Below are 22161 nucleotides of genomic sequence, written 5' to 3'. Positions count from 1 at the left end.
AGGCACTGATATACAAATGAACTTCCGTGCACACACTAACCTCTTTATATTATATGCATACACATGCTCTCCAAATGTAACTGCCCTTCAGACTGACTGCAGTTGTCAAGTCAGCTGGAGGAATAGTTCTGCTGCAGTTATGTGGAAGTTCAGATAAACCTAAGTAGGCGTAATTTATGTAAGAACTTGCATTGTATTTTTACTCTACCACATCATAGATTATAACAGAAGTAAAATAAAATAGAGGATAGAAGTCTCTTTTGTATCTCCTGGTCTACGTAGGTAATGTACTGCTAAAATTAACAAGGTTATATATGCATTCATAGCAGCAGGCATTAAGAAACCTGTTGAAGAGTCTACATCAGTATGAAGAACTTACCATATTAGAGGAAAGCAGTGACGGTGCATTTGCCTTTTGAAATCACTTCAGCCAAGGTTTTTCTCCCTTAGGTGTGCAGACACCTCCTGGAGGAAGGCCTCTTACACTTCAGCTATTGACTTGAGTTCACTTAACTTTAGGTCTCAAGCCCAGCTTCTAATAAGAAAATAACTTAAAAGGGACAAGGACTGTTCTTTTGAACTACAAACAAAAAGACTCCTGAACTATTTTTAACAAAGGGAATGTTCTTTCATTGCCACTAGAAAAACATAATAAATCTGTCTTACTGGACAGTTACTCACAAGAAATAGTTTTGTAGCTTATCCCTCAAGAACATTTGAGAACTACTTCCAAAACTGGCTTCATTGTAAGGAAAAGAGGAACAGTTTGGGAATTCTTTTAATATTAGAAAGCCACTTAGTTATTAAGTTGCCAATCAGAAAATCACTTTTTTTTTTTAATTAAATTTTCTGTTGTGAGTTCATTAATGAAAAAATACATATGAAATGTCAATGTAAGATTAATGAGGTACTCGTATCTATCCAATATCAAAGTGTGGGAAAAAAAAGGAGAAAACCCTACCCTGCTTCTTCACTCTTCAGACTAGTGTTCAGCTAATGCTAGATATGTTTCCTCCTAAATGGATAAGTATTTAAATAGATAAACCTTACAAATGGATTTTTTTTGCCAGACTTGATAGTGTTTCATGCTAGGCTCATTAAACAAAACAAAAAAGGAAACCCCACACACCCCTCAAACCAACACAAAACTTACAGTTCCAATTTTTGGTCATTTAAGTATAGCCACTTGCAAAAGCCTCTTTAAACAGACATTCTGCTACCTTTTATTGGAAAGGGTGAAGGTGGGGACAGAAATGATTGAGTTAAATATGGCATTATCTGTATCAAAGTCAAAGTTTCTCTTCAGCCCTTGCAAACAAACTGAAACTGAGAACGTTATTTCTAATGGAATAATTTGCAGAGTTATAACTGCAGAAATCACTGCTATTTAGTGTGCAACACTACTGATGTTATTCTTTTATAACAGCATTTGAAATGGCAACAAAAGATGCATCTTTAATTTGTATTCTTTTAAGACACTAATATACAACAGACATTATCTCTCTGGGTAGTTTTAGCACAGAATGCTCAGCAACTTCCCAAGAAATGCCACTGTTTTCTAGTGGATTAAAAGTCAGCCAAGAAGCCCTGATATTAATACAAGCCCTGCAACAGTCACAGTGCAAAACAGGTTAAGGCTTCTCAGCTTGAATTTCTCAGCTGAAAAATGAGAATAATGCACTCGAAGTACAGATGTACTGAGAAAGGGTGAAAGTTTTAAAAATTATTTGAAGATATAAAACATAATGTAGACATGCAAAGTCACAGGAAAAATATTTTTAGAAATAGACTGTCCAGATCATTTGTGATGTTAGATCTTTGCTCTCTTTTCACTAGGATAATCCAGTCCAAGGTCTTTATGGGAACAGGAGGCAAGGAAGCCCTCCAGAAGTGGATTAAAAAGGCTTTTTTCCCCCTGAATAATACAAAGATAAAATACATCCATGTTTTCATTCTATAAAAGCTGAACTTGCAAGGCAGTTCAGTCCTCATTATTTTTTTTGTTACATGGCATGCTGGTTTCAAGTTTTCTAAATCTTCTCATGATAAGTTCATTTTTTAGTACCTCTATTTAGCCAAGTAGTTGAAATATTGAAAAATTTATTTCATTTATTTTTTATCATTGATTCTTTTTTCTTCCTTTTACATATCCATCTGAAAACATTTAGAGTAACCAGTATTTATCAGGTAGCTCAACAAGTAGCCATACATTAAACATTGTTTTTGTAAAAAAGCTAGTTATATTGATACCAAATGGGTTGCACTGCAATTAAAAGTGTTTTGAGGCAAACAAGTACCTTCTCTTCAGCTCACTTTCTGCTTATCTATCACAGGAGTATATCCTACCCTCTATTCTGAATAGTGAAAAGGAAATTATGAAACCAGTAAATTAGGACCATGTTTGCCTTTTAAGCAAAGGGAATTAAACTGGAGTTTAGCTGTACAGAACTAAGTATTCCCTCCAACTTGTACATAATGCACCTGTATTAATTTATGCGGTTGTTTAGTTACAAGTGTTGCAAGCTGATTGTAAGTAAGTCATCAGTATGTGCCTTGTACTGTAAACTGTTATTGTAATAAATTTAAAATTCATAAGCCATCTTTAGACGTCTCTTGTGCCTCTCTCTTACAGGAAGAACAAAGATAAAACTCAATTCCAAGAAAAAGCAGAATATCTAGTCCAGTTTACTACACCAACAAGGCCTCTTTGACAAAAAGCAGAGGATTTCCTTCAGTGTTTGAACCTTGGCCCACTGCTAAATACTCTTTCATTCTACTCCAACAGAAGAACCAATACACATTACATTTGTTTAGACAGAACAGCAAAAACAAACTGATCCACATTTGGAGTTAAGTGCTTAGTTGCTTGATTAGTTTACATATAAAACTCATTCCATTTCAAATCTTTGTACACTGGCAGGCTTGGCATTTAATTTTACTCACATTTTGTCTCATTACTAAATCTGTTGAACAAAATATTAGAGAAACACCAATCTCAAAATCTTTTTTTTAATATTAGTTCACCTTACTGTAGCATAAAAGTGATAAATTTACTACAAAACAAAGCGAAAGAAACCATTATGAAAAGCATTGAAAATGTATTCTAAAAACTACAACCACTATCAGATAGCCTACTTACCAAGTTATAGTTCAGAGATAACTTTATTCTTGATTATGGACCTTTGAACAGACAGACTGACAAATCTAAAATATTACCTCCAGTAGAACAAGCAGGTATGACTGTAGTACATGAAAAGAGACTTATATACCTTATTTCACACAAAAAAGATGCAGTATAATAACACAAGCATTAAAAAAGACGCATGCATTAGATCCAGTATGTATCTTACAGTTTATTTAAGTGTTTCTGTACATCAGGTCCCCAAAACCAAAGCCCACACATAAATACAAAATTCATATATCAATATGCATTTAGCTTACAAAACGCCATACTACGTATAGATTATTATTCAGGCTGTTTTTCTTGCTTTTTTCCCCATTTTTACAGGTCTGTCTGCTTCTCATTTTTGAGAGCATCACTGGGCAACAATGACTCCCACTAAGGTCTGAGAATACCTTTGTTTCAGCAGAGCTCACTGTTTCAGCTGGTGAAAGGAGTAGGGGCTGCCAGGGGAAAGTATTCTCACCTTATGTTGTTTAAAACTTCTAGGTCTGTCCCAGAATCTTCAAGTACCAAGGACAGGGTACTGAAGGCCAGAGTCAGCCAAATTTAGTATTTCAACTGTATAAACAGACTAAGTGTGTGTATGAAGGGATCCATTAATCCATTTCAAAAGTTGTTCTTCTATTATGGCACACACAATTTCTTAAATGAAAGCCAGTAATAAATAGCTAGGATACACTTTTGCTTCTGTACAAGAGTCTGTGCAGCAGTGGCTTTTCCTCTTGGTTGAGAGACCAAGTGTTTTTGTCCACCACAGGGATATTAATCTTCTTCCTTCTCAATGTAAGATTTAGTACTGACACGTGCCATTTGCCTTGCCAAATAGCGGTCCCTTGCTGACATGACTGTCTCTTCATTGCTCCGTTTGGCAAATTTGCTCATGCTCTCAGATGGTTTCTGGGCTTGTTTTTTCTCCTCTTTCTCCCCTTCCTCTCCAGCTTTACGTTTCTGCTCAGACAAAATTCCAGAGATGGATCTTCCCTTCTCATCCGCCTCTCTTTCTTTTCCCTTTCTCTCTTTTCCCAGATCAGTCTCTCCATGTTTTTCTGAAGATGTAGGAGTACTTTCCCTCCTCTCTCTGTATTTCTTTTCATCACTGCCACATTTCTCTCTCCTCTCCCTCACATGATCTTCCTTTTCTCTGCATTTCTCTCCTCTCTCCTTCTCTCTGTCATTATATCTATCTTTACCATTTCTTATTCTTTCTTTCCCTCGTTCCTTTTCTGAACCCTTCTCTTCTCTGTCCTTTGCCTTCCTCCATTCTCTGCCACGTCCCTCCCTCTCTCTTCTTTCCTTCCCCCTTTGTTTATCGTCTTGCTCTTCCCTCCTTCTGTAGTTATCTTTATTAGTGTGATCCCCGTATCTATGTCGCTCTTCCTTTTCCCTTTGGTGATCCTTTTCATGGGTCTTACTTCTCTCATAATCTTTTTCCCTGTACTGTTCATCATTTCCCCTTCTGCTTGGTCTGCTCTCTCCCCTCTTTGTAAGATGGGCTTTTGTGTGCAGCTCTTCCTCCACACTGGATGAGCTTGGTGACCTGGAACACCTCTGGCTCTCGTGACGTTTAGCCTCCTCTTCACTGCTCACAGAGCTCTCTCTCCTTTTCTTCTTTTTCAAATTTACTTTACTATTTTTATGTCTCTTATCATCATCACTACTATCAGTTCCTAAGTCAGTATCAGCATCTGGATTACTTTCTTTCTTAGTAGAGGGCTTCAGTTGTTGTCTTTCATATGGGCATTTGTTCCTTTGGTTGGATTCATCATAACAACTGTCAGATTTTTCTTCCTTTATCCTACATTTTTTATGTTAAAAAAGAAAAAAACAACATTACACAGCTTGAAATCTCAGACTTTTCTACAAACTGGCTTCTGGTCAGTACTTAAGCAAAAGATGCTCCTGAGAAGTCTAAGAAAGCAAATCTATCTGTGGCTCAGGTTCCAGGAATCCAGCGCAAAGGATTTCTATTAAGTATCTGTATCTGCTTCATTCGTGAATGCGAGCTGTTGAATTTATGTAAAAGAATGACTATGGTTAAGTATCTGTAGCCTCCACCTAAGGAAAAAGACATAGATTTGTATTCCTGTGTAAGCTTTTTGGCAAGCCACACATTTTTTCCTGTATGTTTATTTCTCTATTCACATCAAATAATTATCCAGAGAAGCAGCAGGTTGTATGTTTTGTTGAGAGAGGTAGGACCATAGCTTCCATTAGTAGTAGTAGATTTTTTTAATCTGGTATTTCTGAGGATCTCATTCTTGTGGCTAGATAGGAATTAGTATCTTTTAACAAGTCATAGATTCTTAAATACAAAAAGCCGACCCATGGAGGACAAATTTGGGCAGTAGACAGAAAGGCTATGCTTTGTCATTCTTTTCTGACTGATAGGGAAATATGTGTTTACTCACACAAGGCACATGTCTCTTCTTTTTAATCATACAGCTACAGTAACAGTCAGTGGTAAATTCTTATGAATCAGCACACCATCTAGTTAGATTGAATGTTTGATGAATACTTCAAAGCATTGTTAGTCTATGAACAATGACTAAAAATTATGTTGAAAAGTTTGATAATTTGTTTAGCAATCCAATTAATTAAAATGACAAGTCAAAGGTGGATCACTTTAGGGACAAGTGATACAAATTCTGAGATCTGAAAATTGAGCCATTTTCTCTCTGTATCCTAGTGTACCACTGTAAGAAAAGAGTAAAATTAAAAAAATACACCTGAGCTTATTTGAAAGCCTTGCTGGGAGCACCATCTACAGTACTACTTCTTTTCCCCAAATTAATTTTATATACAATTCACAAAGGGAACATTTCCCTAATTTGCAAGATTAAGAAACCATCATTTCAAATGATCTCTACACAGTACAGAACTACATCATCCAGAAGACGCTCTGAAAGAAGGAACTATTAAAGCAAATGGACAACCAAGTGGGCTGACCACTACTGCTACTGTTTTTATAAAGAAATGCAACTGAGTTCACTTAGATTTCATCAATAAAAAGAAAAACCATAAAATGCAAAATTCATTTAACTACTTCAGTAGCAATCTCTGAGCACTACTGAAACCAAGCAGGTATTTCTCTTTGGTGAAAGCCTGAGAGTATTTCTCTTTGGTGAAAGCCTGAGACAGGATGTTTTTCCAAACACATAGGTATACTAATACTTTAAGTCTCAAATGACAAAACTGTGGTCTCAAATTTCCCATTTTCTGCTTAAATTCAGGAAGCTGTTCTGCTTTTCTTCGAGTCAGTAATTCTTACTTCCTACTTCTTTTACACTACTTTCCCCTATTTATTTCCAACAAGGTGGCACACCCTTATACTAAAGACATAATCGAGAATTCCCTTATTTCAGATAGCTGAGTAACTTCACTGTGATCACATTCTTCATTTAAGCTAAGAATTTACTTTCTAATAATCCAACCTCAGATCTAGAAGATCTCTTGATGAAAGCTGCATTTTCTTTGTGATAGCAAGCATTTAACTAGTGACATCCAGGTTTAAGGCCTATCTCAAGTGAGGTTTGACCTGAATGATCCGTTGTTGCATATAAGAAACATATCCCCTTCACCGTATTTATCCACAGGGCAGAATTTCACCATCTCAACTACATAAATAATTCAGCCTCATCTCATTACTTTGCTTCGGAATGTGCATATATTAAGATTTTTAAATATTCCCACCGGATTTCCTATATATTTGATTAATTTCCTTTTACCACAGCGTCAACACTCAATTATGTTTTATGAACCTGTAAATGTGGAATAAGGACAAAGTTAGAGACTCACATTCTTTTCAGGAAATTCATATGACGACATCATTTCCTATGACTTATCTCTATGCTCATTATTTTACCTTTTGTCTCCCTCATGATTCAAAATACGTAACTTAATGCAGATTGCCAAATATTATGTAAACCAAAGTAAATGTAGGTTAGAATAATACCAAGCAGTATTACAAGTATGACTGTTCCCTTGACACTTTTTAAACGGCATCCCTCTCCCGCTTGTTTCTGTCTTATAGTTTATACCACTGATGATCATTAGACATTTTCCAAACAATTCAGTAGATCAGATGTATGAAGTAATCCACTTACCCTACCAGTGTTTTAGTACTCTCTAATTGTTACAATGTTCCAGTGAGTCTGGAATCACAAACAGCCAGAAGCTGGTTTATATCTGAAAGCCTTCTGGAATCGCATCCTACCTGGCTTCACGGAAGCTGCATTTAGGCATCTCTTCTTCCCCTACCCTCTGGTTTAAAAGATGTCTGTAAAATCCACTGAGATCCTTCTGTTTAGTCACATCCAGGTACGCTAAGAGAAAGAAAATAAGGTTGGACTTACTGTGCCACAAATACTCATCAGACACAACTCAAAATTGGTAGACTGTAGTCTCCAGCCTGGAGGTTTTCAAGCCCAGAGCAGAAAAAGCTCAAAGCAACCTGATTTGACCTCATAGCAGACCACACTTTGAGCAGGAGGCTGGAACAGACGACCTTCAGAGGTCCACTTCAACCTGACTCATCTTATGATCCTATACCCTATTCTTTACACCTATTCTTGGGACACTGTACAGAATGTCTGAAGTAAGCATTGTAAGCATCATCATACCCCAGTCTTACGAGTCTTCCTTCAACAACAGACCGCTCCTCAAAAATTAAAAGTAGCAACCCAAACAGTACTTGACACACAAACAGAGGAGCTTCCTCTGTTCCTTTAGTAACATGTACAAAGGAAAGTAACACACAAAGCTGGATCTGATTCAGTATCTGCTATCTGGTCCTTTTTGATTTTAATTATCTCAAGCCTCACTGAGAGACCAGATGATGATGTTGTAAATCATGTATAACGCCATACTTATTTTTAAGGGGAATTATTTCAGTGTGAATCTCACCCTCAAGAGCTGCCTCTCTTCTTTCTCTTTCCTCCTCCTCAGCCCTTTCTTGCAGCTTCTTTTTATAGGCTGAAGTCACAAAAGCCTCTTTGTGGGCAAACTCTCCTCCTTCCATTTCACGCTCTTTCTGAATTTTTCTTTCCATTCTTTTTTCTTGCTCCTTCTTTCTAATTTCAGCTGCTTTGAGGATATTTTGGATATATCTGGGCTAAAATAGAAGGGAAAAAAGGTATCAGGCTGAGAGGTAATTGAGGTGGCTGAGAAAACACAAATTGGGATTGATGGAGATGTTGCAGAAAGTTGGTAATGGAAGAAAATTGACAGAAGCTAGTCTAACATATTCTCACACTGTTTGATAGCTATCTGAAATAAGCTGTCATTCCCTTTTAGATCACTAACATGTCATGCTTCCCAATAACAAAAGAGGTTGCTGTATTCAGTCAAAACATTCAGCCCATTTTTGACTAGGATGATTTTTGCTCTGACTGAAATTAAGTATTTTTTGATTTCTCACCCCTCTGTCTTCTGTTTTGTAATAGTCTTGCCTTTCTATTGCTGTAAAGGAGTGGGAATCTTCCTTTTATACGCACATGACCTGACAAGAGCTTTCAAATGAAAGAGAGTAAGTAACTATGAAAATATCACTTGTCAGGATAATTCAACAATGCTTTGAAACAAGGCATTGGGCTGTGGAAATTGGCTCACATTTCACCAATGAAAGTTAATTATTTTAGTCTTCTGACAGTCCTCCAGTAAGCACACTAGTGAGTGAGGAGGGATGATTTATGTTCATTGGCTTAATAACGAAAGAGTCCTTACTATCAGAAGTAGTATTGTTGCAGGGCCCATTGCCTCTAATCTAGTTATCCCATTGTAACATTCTCTTCAGAAATACACAGAAAGCTATATGTGCATCATAAGTTGGGTGGGAAACTTGTAGACTGCCGCCCTCCAGAATACCACTGAGCAGGACTCTGAAGTATCTGATGAAATATTAGTTTTGCCAAAAGTCTTGCAAATTAATACCTGATATAACAGGATTTCAGCACAATACTTGCATGTCCCATGAGAAAATGCATTTGGCAAAGCTTAAAAGTTAATCAATCATAGTTATTCCAAACATACAGAGATAAGACAGACAGCATACATTTTCAGGTATCGACCTTTTTGTCATCTTTTCCAGATAACACTCTGGCATTACTTTCTTTCTTCTTCTGCTGCATTTCATCATAAATACTGTCATATTCATACACTGTAGCATCTTCCTCCAAAGCCTTCTGAATCTCCAATTTAGTCTAAAAGAAAAAAAAGGGGGAAGAGAAGAAAAGATACCAAAAAATGAAGCATGAAATTTGTACTATTTTCCAAAATTTTATTCCTATATTGTAATTTAAACAGATCTATAGTATAAACCTATCCATTGGAACACTGTGTGTAAATTAAAAACAGCCTAATCTACAAAGTTCTTGACGTGTTTACCAGGATTGAGAAGACAAACAATCAAATCATCACCCGTATTTGCAGTTATAGGAAATACACAAAGTAAAGCACAACAGTCAAAACAACACTGGAAACTTCTTAATGACCAAACTGTTCCTTCAAATAATGTAATTAATTTTTTTCATAAACACCATTTCAACTAATTTTACTGTCTGTTTTCATCTATAGTTTATCTCCCTTCCCTAAAGCTCCAAATAACAAATATGTACCAACGTAATTCAGGATACGATTCCATATGTCACAGTTCTACCTTTTGTTTTTACAGTCAAGTTGGAAGTAAGAACTGTGAAACCGTTCAGTTTTTAAAAGCCCTATCAGAAAAAAACAACTACTAGGGGAGCCCTTAGATCAGATCTCCTGACAACAGAAGAGGAATGCCGAACAGCACCCATAAAAGTTTCTCTCAAGCACATATTGCCTCCATCAAAAAAAAAAAAAAAAGTGTTAAATGTATGACGCATAAATAGCTTTTTCTTCTAGCTATGTCTTGTATTGGTCTGGAACTTTTTAAAATGTAAAATTTGTGTTTCTTCCGCATAATTTATTCCTTGATTACAGTAAAAGGCTCACTGTTGGTATATATTTAAATATTTAAAACCCCAATACTTTGTAACATTACATTCTAAAAATGAAACAAACTGAGAAATTCTAAAAACATCAATGCATTCTATGCCACAAAACAAACTGTGACATCTTACATATTTAAGTGCTTGCATTGAGTAAACAGAAATTTTGTTGTGTTTTAAGTTATGACCAGCTCTGTGTTAAACCTCACTCACGCAGCTTTCATCAGGCAGCTCTTCAGCTACTCTGACCATAGCCAGGAGAATTTCAAAAAGAGCAATCTTGCCCAGAAAAGCGAAACAAAATCATTGCTAGAGGAATGGTTCTGAGAATTTCAAGTCGATTTTTAAAGAAAGTCTTGTGCTGCAAAGAGCAATGCACAAAGACCATAAAATTATATGGCATTTTTTAAAAGGGTAACTCTAACTCTGAAGTTGCACAATTATGTTTCTGCAATTATTTAATAAAAGGGAATGGATGCAGTAATTTCTTAATCTGCTATGGGCCTGAAGAGTCCCCACTGCATCTTACCTGTTTCATTGCTTGTTTTTTCAATGCTTCTTTCTGAAGACTTTCACCAACAGATGGCTAAAAGAAGGAAACATTGCAGAAATAAAATTAATTACATTGACACAGCTCATATTATTTTTCTACCATTCTAATGAACAATTATATAATAGTCCCATTACATAAGTCAGTCTCTCACTTCAACAGTATTTTTCTGTAAGAAAAACTGAAAGTTCATTCACAAGCATACAATGAATCAGCCTTTTCAATGAACACATTATTGCAGAACCTCAACATATATATGTGTATATATTTTTTTTAATGAAAATGGTGATGAGCTTAAGAACAGTATTTCAATGACATGTGTACCTCAAAAGCTGCACAAAATTTCATGCCATTTCACAAAACAAGTAATCTCTGTTCAAGAAATGCACAGAGACATAGGTCTGTGAAAACTGTTTAGTTGCAATGCCTTCCTCCAGCCACTGCCATAAAACGGGCAGAAAAGACATACCCGTCTACTATGGCAAGGGTCAGTCTGTTGGTGCAAGAAGCTAGCACATCAGCAGGCAAAACATCTAGCAAAGGACAGCTAAAGCCAGTACTGAAACAAATTCCTAAGAGAAGGATACTTCTAATACATCTCTTCACTCCTGAACACTACAATTCTTTCAGGTTTTGCCATTAAAAAAAACAACAAGAAAAAAGGAAAACACAGAACACAAACCCCCCAAATCAAAATAAATTGGAATGATACCTTCCTACCAATTTATATATCAAAAATGTTTTAATGTTCTTAGGAATTCTATGTTTGTGAATAAAGAAGGATAAATGTTCTCAATGACTTTTTAAATTGTATTTCTAATAGTCTGTGAAATAGATAGGTGCTATTCAGAATATACATACTCTTCTTCCAGCATGTAAATGTCATCAGACATGTAGAAGTCACGAGCAGACATTCTTACTGACAATCACATGAAAAAACTGTATTTATAATAAAAGACAAATATCCAAATGGATATGGCACTTGATTTCAAGTTTGATCTCTATCATTAGTTATCTATTTTTAGAAATAAGAATACTGCTGATTTGAACAGCACGTACTTCAAATGTTAATGTTTCATTTTTCAAGATTAATATGCTAAAAACCAGCAGTACTGAACTTCCCTAAGAAAAAACATATCCACTACTGAAAACACATTTTCTAATCATATTGTCTTTTAAAAAAACCTTTGCATCTTACTTGGTTTTGTCTTTTAATTAGTGTTGAACTAAACTGCCTATCTACCTTTTCTCATCCAATAGATAATACTGTTTATTAAACAGATTCACTATAAATGACAGGACTCGTATGCTTGTTTATGTCATTAAGTATCTCTTGATCTTAAAAAGCAGAAATAGGAAGGAAAAATCCTTTTGCATTTTGGCAGCTTCCCAAGTTTTGTAACTTTGACTAATACATGCTCTGTATCACATTTTAAAAGGACAAAGAGATTGTGTAATCAGCTCTTAACAAAATTTTAAAATGGTAACCAATTAGCAGGGAGCTTGGCAGCAGGGACTAGGATCTTCTGAAATCAAACAGAATTAGCACCATGTAAATTCAAACAGATCCCCTGAACAAGAAGGCTTTTGAATACATTTGATGTTTAAAATAAAATAATAACTTGTCGTGTCCCCTCTTTCTTATGCTATTAAAATTTTAACAGATGTGTCAACAAGGAAAAAAACCAAGTGCTTTTCCACAATTTTCTACATGACGGACTGCAAACAGCCCAAATATTTTTTCACTGGTTAATTTCAGAAACAGGGAACAAGTTGTGCCACGAACAGGAGAATTAATGGAGTTTCATTATATGGGACTTTGCAACCTCTGTCTCTTTATTTCCTTTACCACTTCCTCAGACACCCTGCCTGCTGGATTTCGCAAGTGGGCAACACTGTGTGTGACCAAAAGCTAGCCCTGTGCTGAGCAGTCAGTGAACAGTTCCTCCTCTAACACTGAGAAAGATTAAAATCACAAATTCTCATCTATGGCTGTGCCTTTAAGCAGCTGCCACTTTTCATGAAGATCACAGGACCGCAGTATCTTCGGGAGGGACCGCTGCCACCCAGCAAGGATGGTTAAGATTGTTAGTGAGTTCACAAGTCATATGGGACTAACAGGTACATACAGGGATCACTTCTAAGGGACTTTTTTCTGCTATGCAAACCACAAATAATAAAAAGACTTGCAAGCTTCTGTGCAGCTTTTAAAAAAAGCCAGAAAGGTAGTATCTCAGAGGAGTACCAAGTCATTCCAAACACAGCAAGAGAAGGTGCTAAGACAACACTGTCAATATTCAGAGAAGTACATATGGTATCACAACATAGCATCCACTGAATTCTAGATACTCAGACCTTTGCTCACTTCCTATAAACATGCCAGTACTTACTTTTGTTAAGTAATACTACAATCAGAAAAAACTGAGACACAGAATATTCAAAATATTCCTTCCTAGCCCACTCCAAGTGAGGGACTTACACACAAAAATTGGAACTTGAAAGGGCACATATTCCAACTTTTTCTGGTGCTTTAATTGCTACATGCAGACTTAGATAAAATCCAGCTCTGATTTCAAAATTAAACCTTGTGGTTAAACTACAGTAATAAAGGGAAACCCTGATGTGCGCTTCCATGGAAGAAAAACCCTGCACTGATTCAGTTATGCTCATCACTAGAAAGCAGCCTCTCTCTCTTACTCAGTTGCAGATAACCAGGTAAGGAAGCAGACCACGCTTCAGGCTTTAGGAAGCTGAGCTTGGCAGATATTAGCAGCACACGCGGAGAGTCCACTCTGGTATCAGGGACTACACCCTGTATACTGCAGCTTGCTGATTATCTGGACTAGAATTGGATATAGCCTTTTATTTATTTATGTAGCTGGCTGGCTGGTTGACTGAGGGAAGTAGATAGTGGATTATTTGGTTTAAAACAACCTACAAGAATCCTGGCTTCATTAATCTAGTATTTACCTCTGGCTTTCAGGGTTCATGAGCTGATGTTGAGAAATACTTAAAATACTGCACTTGATCTTTATGTCATATGCTTTCTTCTAAAAAAATGCTATAAATGAGTCAGTATACATTTCTTAATGCAAACAACTATTTTAAATTGACAGTGGAGCACATGCCAGCATTACACAGAAGACCTACACTTCCTCCTGGCTCTTGGGGAAGAAGATGGTCCTCTGCTTGACATATTAAGGGTCATCACTGAAGGATTCCTTTACCAGACACTCTTCCACTGGTTTCACAGAAAGGTACCTGAACAGTAAGGAATCTCCCATGCATTATGCCAGAAAGCAAGGGCTCAGTAGAAGACAAAACAGATTCTCCAGTTATATTTACAGAATAAGCTTTATTCCACCAAAATATATGAAACTCTGCTTAGAATGTTTTCCTTGTCTACCTACATGAAACAAACACGTTGATCTACAAAGATTGCATTAAAAAAATGTAATATATAATCCTCATTATTGTACATATAATTGTAAAGAAGTCCACCTGCGATTTGTTTGTCTAGAGTGGCAGTAAGTTTACAAAAAACAAACACCTTCCCTAATAGTTTATGGTTGACAATTTCCTGCCATGCTATGAGCTCTGATAGATGAGAACTTCCCGTTCTTTTGTATTGTTTTTACTTATCAACTGCCCATTTATTAAAGGCCCTATAAGCTCAGCAATCTGTCTCATACTTTCCCTGCAGTCAAGCTATTCTTCTGAAGCACAAAGCTTATAGTTTAATATTTTCTGGAAGGAGAAAATGTTTTAACCCTATCCTGTGAAATGACACAGAATCCATGCAAATCAAGAAACTCTCAGAAATGAGACTCTCCAGTCTACCACTCCTAGGAGACCATGAAAGATAGCTTGTACACAACTGAAAATGTAAAAAATTAAAAAAAAAAAATCACCCCAATCTACTAACATTTCTCATTGCTCTCTCTGATTTCTTATCTCCTTCAGGTATCTATAAGCTTCTTTCAGGTTCTTAAGTGCTTAAGCTACCTCCTTATTTTTATCCTGCAGGCACACACCCCTTCTAAGTTACTTCTTAAAATGCCTTCTTTACATTGCTCCTACACAACCAAAGGAGAACAGACGTTCAAACTACCGACCAATGTTTTTGGTTTGTCTCAGCTATGTTCAACTCATGATAGAGCATGCAAACCATTTACAGCTTTATACAAAAAGCTCAATTCAAAGTTCAAATGCAAATACCTAAAAAGGCAATTCCACAAATGAGACAACCAAAATTTCATTCTCTTACAAATTTGTCTTCTCTGCCTTCCCACCTCAATGCCCGTCTTCCCACATCTCAGGTCCCAACTGCAGTTCCTTTGTTCCCTTCTGCATCTCCTGCTTCCTCCTGTCTCACCTAGACTAGGCAGCCAGCCCCCAGCTTCCAGTCTTTCTCCTCATCGGGGTACTAACCGGGTCTTTGTTTTGCAGCCAGACACATCTAGTCTTGGCAAATTCACTGAAATTGGCCAGTACATTCAGAAACTTACTAAGGGCAAATGTCAGACAATGAATCATATAAAGCTTTTTTTAGAAAACCAAACCAAAAGGAGGATAGCAAATGATTTAACTGAATGTGCCTAGTTTAAAGAATACTCAGGCTCTATGTATCCTTATGAGTTGCTACTCATTTGTCCTTGGGGGAAAAAAAGCCAGTTGCTGTCATTGGGTTTTTAGAAGTAATTCCTCCTAAACTACTGCTGTAAATGACCATTTCTGGAGCAGAGGGTGCAGTACCATTTAAGCATAGTCTCAGAAAACAAGTCTTAGTCTGTGACTAGTATAATTTTCAGTGTTGAAGCTGGTTTCTAGGAAGTTACAACCTTAAATCTGAAGCTGAGAATGTCTTGTAAAAAACATCACAACTATTTCAAAAGATGTTCTCAAAGTCTATGCGAGATGCCTGACTTGGTGTTCCCCACTGACTGCCACAAGAAGTACGAGACCAACAAATTCTAACATAATAGCTATTCTTAATGGAATATCTCATATTAGCTGCACAGCCTGCCTCCTAAGGAAAAGCATTTGTGGTTGCTACCAAAACCCCCGGCATGGTACTTACTGATAGACAATATAAGACATCAATCCATTCCTTTTTTAAAGCCAGAAGATGTTTCTGCTCTAATATAACCTGCTATGAAAGACCCATGAGGGGGCTTTGCCCTTTAACATTGCCCTTTTGAATTCTCTACATGCTGCTTTACAGTAGACACATAAAATAAATTACCTTTGTTTAAAGTGAAATACATTTTAAAGGGAAATTAAATGCTTCGGTGACATCAAGCAGATTATATGCAGTTTGATTTTAATCTCTCACTACAACCATCTAGTTTTAACTGGATGCGCAGAAAAATATTTGACCAAACAGCAACAGCAGGATAATTTGGAGCTCTATTTGCAAGTGAAAGCACAGATACTCAGCCAGTTCACAAAAAGCAAAGCTTGCACTTATACTGAGCTAGCCAGTCCAAAAGCACTTTATTGTTAAAAGACTGAGAAATAGACACTTTCAGAGCAAAATTCATCTCACTGATTTTAGCCATCTACTTTAGACAAGATAAGTTGTGTGTCAGAAGTACCTGCCTCTCTACTGACTGTACAGGGAGCTCAGGGAACTCAAGTGTAGATACCTGCATGTTTTTTATGGATCTTGCCCCAAGTTTGTGGACCTATGTGGCTATGTCTCTGAAAGGCTAAGATCTGACTCTGCTCACTTCATTCTCCTCTCATCAGATAAGGAATCTCAGACTAAGACATCTTTGGATTCACGACACTTTGGTATCAAAATATCTTAAGATAAGCTACTTACACTCTCAGGTTATGTATTTAGCAGTGAATTGTTAAGGCTTGCCCTCATCGAGACCTATATTATCCAACTACAGACTGCACATGGATGATCACTAAATGTACATTAGACTCAAGTCTTCGGGGACGGGGGACACCAAAAAACCATCAGGTAACAGATTAATCTCAATTCATACACTGTATAAGTCATGGCTACTAGCAGACGATTAAGAGAAAGAACATGAAAAACAAGTCACGTACAGAATTAGCTTTCCTCGGCATTCCCTCCTAGCTTCCAGAAATGAAGAGGTTAGGGACTTCCTGAACTGGAGGATGCACCTGGACCACTGTTGGACACCAAGAGCACCCCTTAATTTGACTAATCCATTTCTGAATCCATTTATATTTTTGGCCATGCCACAATATCCTGTGGCAATGAGTTCCACAACTTAATTACACATTGTGTGGAGAAAAACCCCAACTTCCTTTTGTTTAGCTTAAACCAGTCACTTGGTAATTCCATAATATACTCTACTGCTCATATTGTGAGAAATGGCAAAATCACTTTACTTTCTCTGAATCATTCTTGATTTTACGTACATCCTCTTGAGTTATTCCTCTCCACCTCCTTCTCCTCAATAATCTCTTTTCTAAGAGCCTTTTTAGTCTACTTAGTCTTATTTTGCCTGAAAACTGTTGCATCAACTCTGATCATCATCAATACTCCTTACTTCGTTAATCTTTTTTTTAGTCATACTGTATCCTTTGCAAAGTTGCAAAGTGAATGGAAGGATCTGTAAGCAAAACCAAAAATCTGAGTCTACAACCGGATATAGTCTTCTGCTTGTTTTCAGTTTCTTCCTTTGCGCCAGCTTAAACACTCCATTTATCTTTTAGATGGTCACTAAAAAAACCCACCAAATCAAGCTGGTACATTCACAGAACTATCTGCACTGACTCCACAAGCTCTCTCCTGAATTTAGCACCTACTGTGGTCTATATACAGTTATTTTTTCAGCAATACTTTACATCCTGTAGCAACAAACCAGTTTTGAAAGGCTAGTAAGGTACAGGAATGTATGTTGGGCAATTCTGACACAATCAAGAAACAGGAATTTTATCTGCTGTGGCACAGAGATATTCTCAACTAAATTCCAAAGTTAAAACAGAACGTGGAAGAGTACACTGGGAATACTGACAAGCCACCTCTCTGAAAATGCAGTGCATGAGTAAGGGAGTAATATTTTTGGAGAAAATGGATTGGATACATCACAAATAACAGTAAGCCAGAATGGAAATTTATTTCTAACATCTCATAGTTTGTTGAGGTAGCATCTACTCGCTACAACAGGCTTTCCTAGGGGCAACAACCTTCCCTCCAGTTTTTTAAAACAGCAACAACTCCTCATTATGAAGGCAAATAATTCACAACTATGTTGGCTAGAAGTACCTATAGTCACCTGGTTTACTTTTTCCCAGTCAACATTGTATTTCAAGAAAATTTCCATCCCAGATGTTCTATTTCTTATGAACTAACCCAAAGATCATCTTCCTCAGCAACTAACATTCATTAATGTACTTAGCCACAGCAAAAAACCCTTTCAAATTCCTTCAGCAAGGGTACAGGCAAAATCTTAATGAAATATGCACAGTAACATTAAAAAAAAAAGGGAGCAAAAGTTTGGTATCTAATATATAACCACAGACCAAGTCAGGTGTGCAGATTTCCCAGCACAAATATTAGAGTTCAGTTAAAAATACATAATCTCCAGACATTTGAGATGTAGTTCTGACTGATAAGGTAGCAGACAGGAAATGAAACCCCTCCCAAATGCTGCTCCTTATCTTGAAAAGCTCTGAAATTATTATTGAACTAATAAAGTAATTTTGCTTTTTTAAAAAATGATCTGCTTTGATAAAGGCAGTTATGAGATTATTACTTTTTGCCGGGTATGTACCATACTGATGAGCATGACAACTTTTAAGAGTCTTTATAAACAGACTCTGGTAGGGAATCTGTCAGCCTTTCTGAAAGGGAGGATACTTGATCCGTTACACTAAAAGTTAGTAGACAGCAGCATACATTATTATAATTATTAGCATTCATTATTTTGCTTTAATGTTTAGATATTAAGAGAAAATGGAGAAGCGAAAAAATGCAAGATAGCCCCAACAGTCAGGAAGGTTCCCAGTCCTACCGTGTAATGTTTAATGGCAATAGATTAAATCAAGCTCATTCTTTGGATCTGGAAAATGTGGGGTCACTCCCTTAATGTAGAGAAAGGCACCAAATCCCAAACTGACAAGGAAGTGCTGCTGACATTAAGGACAGCAGATGTGCTGTCATCTCCATTAGCTGTATTTAAAGGAAAGCCTCTCTTTAGAGCCACGGTGCTAGGTATGAGCTCAAGTGGAAGGATGTACCTCCTGATAGCACTGAGGACAGCAGCTAAGTGAGGAAAGAGATGGGATTTAAGACATGTTCCTGTCATCTCTGTTTCCTCTAAGTCCTATAAGATGCACTGAGGCAGTTTCATGTTGAGAGTTGAGTGGATGTTACTAGGAAGGCCCTTGGCCCTTTCATGCCCCATATAAAGGTTGCTCAGACACCTTCAAAAGCAGCATTCTGGATTCTGTAATGGAACCAGGCACACAGAGGCTTGGAATTGCTAGATTCAAGCTTTCTGTGACATAAAAATAACAACTGCTAGTTTATTATAAAAAAAAAAAAATTTTTTAAAAGAAATGTTTTGATAATAGGAGTCAAAACCTGACAAAGATTAATTGATGCTTTATTAGCATTGTTTTTTCAACCACACAAAAGAAAGAGCATTGAATGAAGCTCTAGAACAGTAAGAACATTTTTGTAACACAGGTTCTCTTTCTTAATTTCAACTGACTCTAAACTCCAACTTCTTAAATGTTAAATTTCTAAACAACAGGTATATGTAAAGTTTATTTTCTGGATTTTGTGGAAAAAAGCTAATTATGCACATAAATGACATTATGATTAAATTATCACAAGTAATTCCAGATTGATAAAAACCAGTAAATTGCAACATCATGTCCAGAAAGGTCCACCCATGTGGAGAGTTCATCTCCACAATTCTGATTTCTATTCTTTACCTGTGAACTATGAAGCTACTGGCTTTAAATCCTTCAAAAATTCTGTTTTAAAAGTTGGGTTTCTGTAAGGTATCCAAACCAGCCTATATACCACACCAGTTCTTGAATGCTCCCCATACTCATAGCAGTACATCCAGAAGTGTAATTTTTACAGTGTACAGCACCCTCTACTGGGGCAGGTAGAAAGCCAGTATTTTGAAGGTAATACTTAAAAAAAAAGATAATTAAAGGAGCCTGTAGAAAAGAACACTGTCAACATCATGCAATGTAGTTATACATCATGGAGTATCAACAAACTCTGTGATCACAGAAACGTTGTGTATTGTTCAATCTAGTATTACAAGTATTGTGAGTACTTCCAGAACTACAAGTAATTCTCATTACTTGCCTTTATTTTTTTTCTTTAGAACTTTTGGGTTGTACAGCTTTGCTTTTGTTTACAGTGAGTCCGAACACCATAGATTAATTACATCGAATTTGGGTGGAATGAGCTAAAGGATAAAATACACTTAACAACTACACTTTAAAGTTAATATCTAAGAAATGTCTGTTGATTACTGCTGTCTTTCTATCTGCAGACATCTTTACCAGTGATAGCCCACAAACTTCTTTACAAGCTAGATACTGTTAACTCTTGCAAACAGGCTGCCACATGTGATGAACTTTTGGAAGAGTTAACAAAAAGTAACTAACAATCAAGTCATCACTTCCATGTAACTTGCAATAAAGAAAACAGATCATATTTCATGCCCAATTCCAAAATGATGACACATATCTTACAGACACTGCCATAACCTGATGCAGACATTAAGGGTTGCAAACAAATAATTTGCGGAATATGGGGCAAATTTCAGAAGAAAACTGTTGAACTGACCTCTTCATCAGAGTCATCTGCAAACACTGAGAGTTTCTTCGAAACCAGATTTTTCTGTGGTAATTTTTTTGGCATAATGAGCCATATCTAGGAAAAAAATTAAAAGTTACCTTTAACATTACTTACAACAAAACACATAGCACGTTCCAAAACAAAAATCTACCATTCACAATTTTAAAAACAAACTATCAGCATCACCATAATGTATCAAATATGGATTTGAGCAGCATTTGCAGCAGTGCGCTTAGCCTTGCCACATGCTTGCCAGCTTCTCCCACAGCTATTGCTTTTTCCATGCAAAGTTTCTGTATGCAATGATCTTCCTAAATTAGGCCACAAATCCCTCTTGTCCAGAATTCTCCAAGTTATTTTCTTGTTCTCCCTTGGAGAAGTAAAAAATTACTACTGTTTAACCTGCAGAGAGTTAGTCTTAGTCTACACTGGACACTATTCCATAACTATGTTTGCTGGTGCCATAAGAAGTTCACCTATTTTGCTTGGCAACATAAACCACTAATCCACAGACACAGCTACAGGAAAAGACAGGATTTACACTCAGCTTATGTCATGCAGAGATTGATTAACTACACATGCAGAACTCTTCTGCTGACACAGCCAACCTGTGTGCTCAGGAACACTTCCTAAATTTTCGGTAACGAGCAATCCCTAAATCAGGAATTTCTCCCCCACCTGCCTTTCCCCAAGTCCATCACTGAGTAAATAGTTCGTCACAGCCTGCACTGTGGAGCTGGAGAACTCCACGATGCCGTAGGTACTACATCATCATTGTGACGAACGAGTTGCTTCCGTGTGCTCCGAACACGCTCCCCAACAGCTCCCACGGACCCGGCTGCGGGGAGCCGAGAAGCAAACCGCAGCACCTCGGCCACGTCAGGCCGGTGCTCAGGGGGTGGCTGGGAAGCGGCAGCTGCGCAGCGGGTTGTCTGGGAATCCTGAGGGGAATCTACTTCCCAAGAGGGAAAACTATCCCCCGGCAACACCGCAGCAGCCGCCGGTACCTTCCCACTGTTTGTTGTTTTGTTGTTGTGGTTTGTTTTTTTTTTAACAAACACAGTTTTAAGTTGAGGCCAACACGACAAGGCTACGCGGTAGACATGCGCTGGCGGGGACGAGCGAGCCCCGCTCCTGCGGCCCGGCCCGGGGGTTCTGTCAGAGCTCGCTCCGGCCCGAGGCAGGGCCTCGCCTGCGCTCGCCCTCAGCGGCGGCCCCAAGGTTCCCCCCCAGCCGCTGCCCCGCGGAGCAGGGCCCGCTCGGACCCTCCGCCCCGAGGAGCCCGCCGGCGGCGCGGCGGGACCCCGCAGCCCCAGCTCCACCGTCACTCACTGCTTGCTCAACGCCGCCATCTTGTCCCGGCCGCTGCCCTCGCCGCCGCCAAGTAGAGCCGCCTGCCGTTCCGCGGCCGCAGATTCCTCACGGCCGAAACGCCGCCCTTCCCCGCCAGCCCCGGAGGCTCCCGCCGCAGCACCGCGCCGCGGTCCCGTTCCGGAAGGGAAGCAGAGAGCGGGCGGAGAGGGCCGGAGGCGGGGGACGAGTTTTTTTAACGGCTCATTGCCGAGTGGCGAAAGTGCCGATAGACGAAGGGCTGTTGCGGGCGGCCCGCGTCGCCCTGAGGGGAGGGGAGCCGAGCCGAGCCGAG

The 22161-nt window shown here is 38.0% G+C and overlaps 1 protein-coding gene across 2 annotated transcripts; it reads right to left on the bottom strand.

The window, feature by feature from the left end:
• Positions 1 to 3387: 3387 nt before the first annotated feature.
• NSRP1 (nuclear speckle splicing regulatory protein 1) lies at positions 3388 to 22068 on the bottom strand. Of its 2 annotated transcripts, none has more exons than XM_010573682.1 (7): positions 21849 to 22068; positions 20505 to 20591; positions 10682 to 10738; positions 9250 to 9381; positions 8087 to 8294; positions 7398 to 7506; positions 3388 to 4979 (listed from the first exon to the last, which is right to left on the bottom strand). In XM_010573682.1, the coding sequence occupies exons 2-7, from the start codon at positions 20577 to 20579 to the stop codon at positions 3947 to 3949; spliced, it is 1614 nt and encodes a 537-aa protein (XP_010571984.1). In that variant the 5' UTR covers positions 20580 to 20591; positions 21849 to 22068; the 3' UTR covers positions 3388 to 3946. The 2 variants fall into 2 exon arrangements, with proteins under 2 accessions (XP_010571984.1, XP_010571985.1); XM_010573683.1 differs by having other exon boundaries at positions 20464 to 20591; positions 21849 to 21874.
• Between the last annotated feature and the right edge of the window lie 93 nt (positions 22069 to 22161).

Source organism: Haliaeetus leucocephalus, unplaced genomic scaffold (assembly GCF_000737465.1).
Source record: "Haliaeetus leucocephalus isolate CR32 unplaced genomic scaffold, Haliaeetus_leucocephalus-4.0 Scaffold395, whole genome shotgun sequence".
Lineage (NCBI taxonomy): Eukaryota > Metazoa > Chordata > Aves > Accipitriformes > Accipitridae > Haliaeetus > Haliaeetus leucocephalus.
Note: the sequence above shows the minus strand (reverse complement) of the source record. Positions and strands in the feature narration are given on the sequence as shown.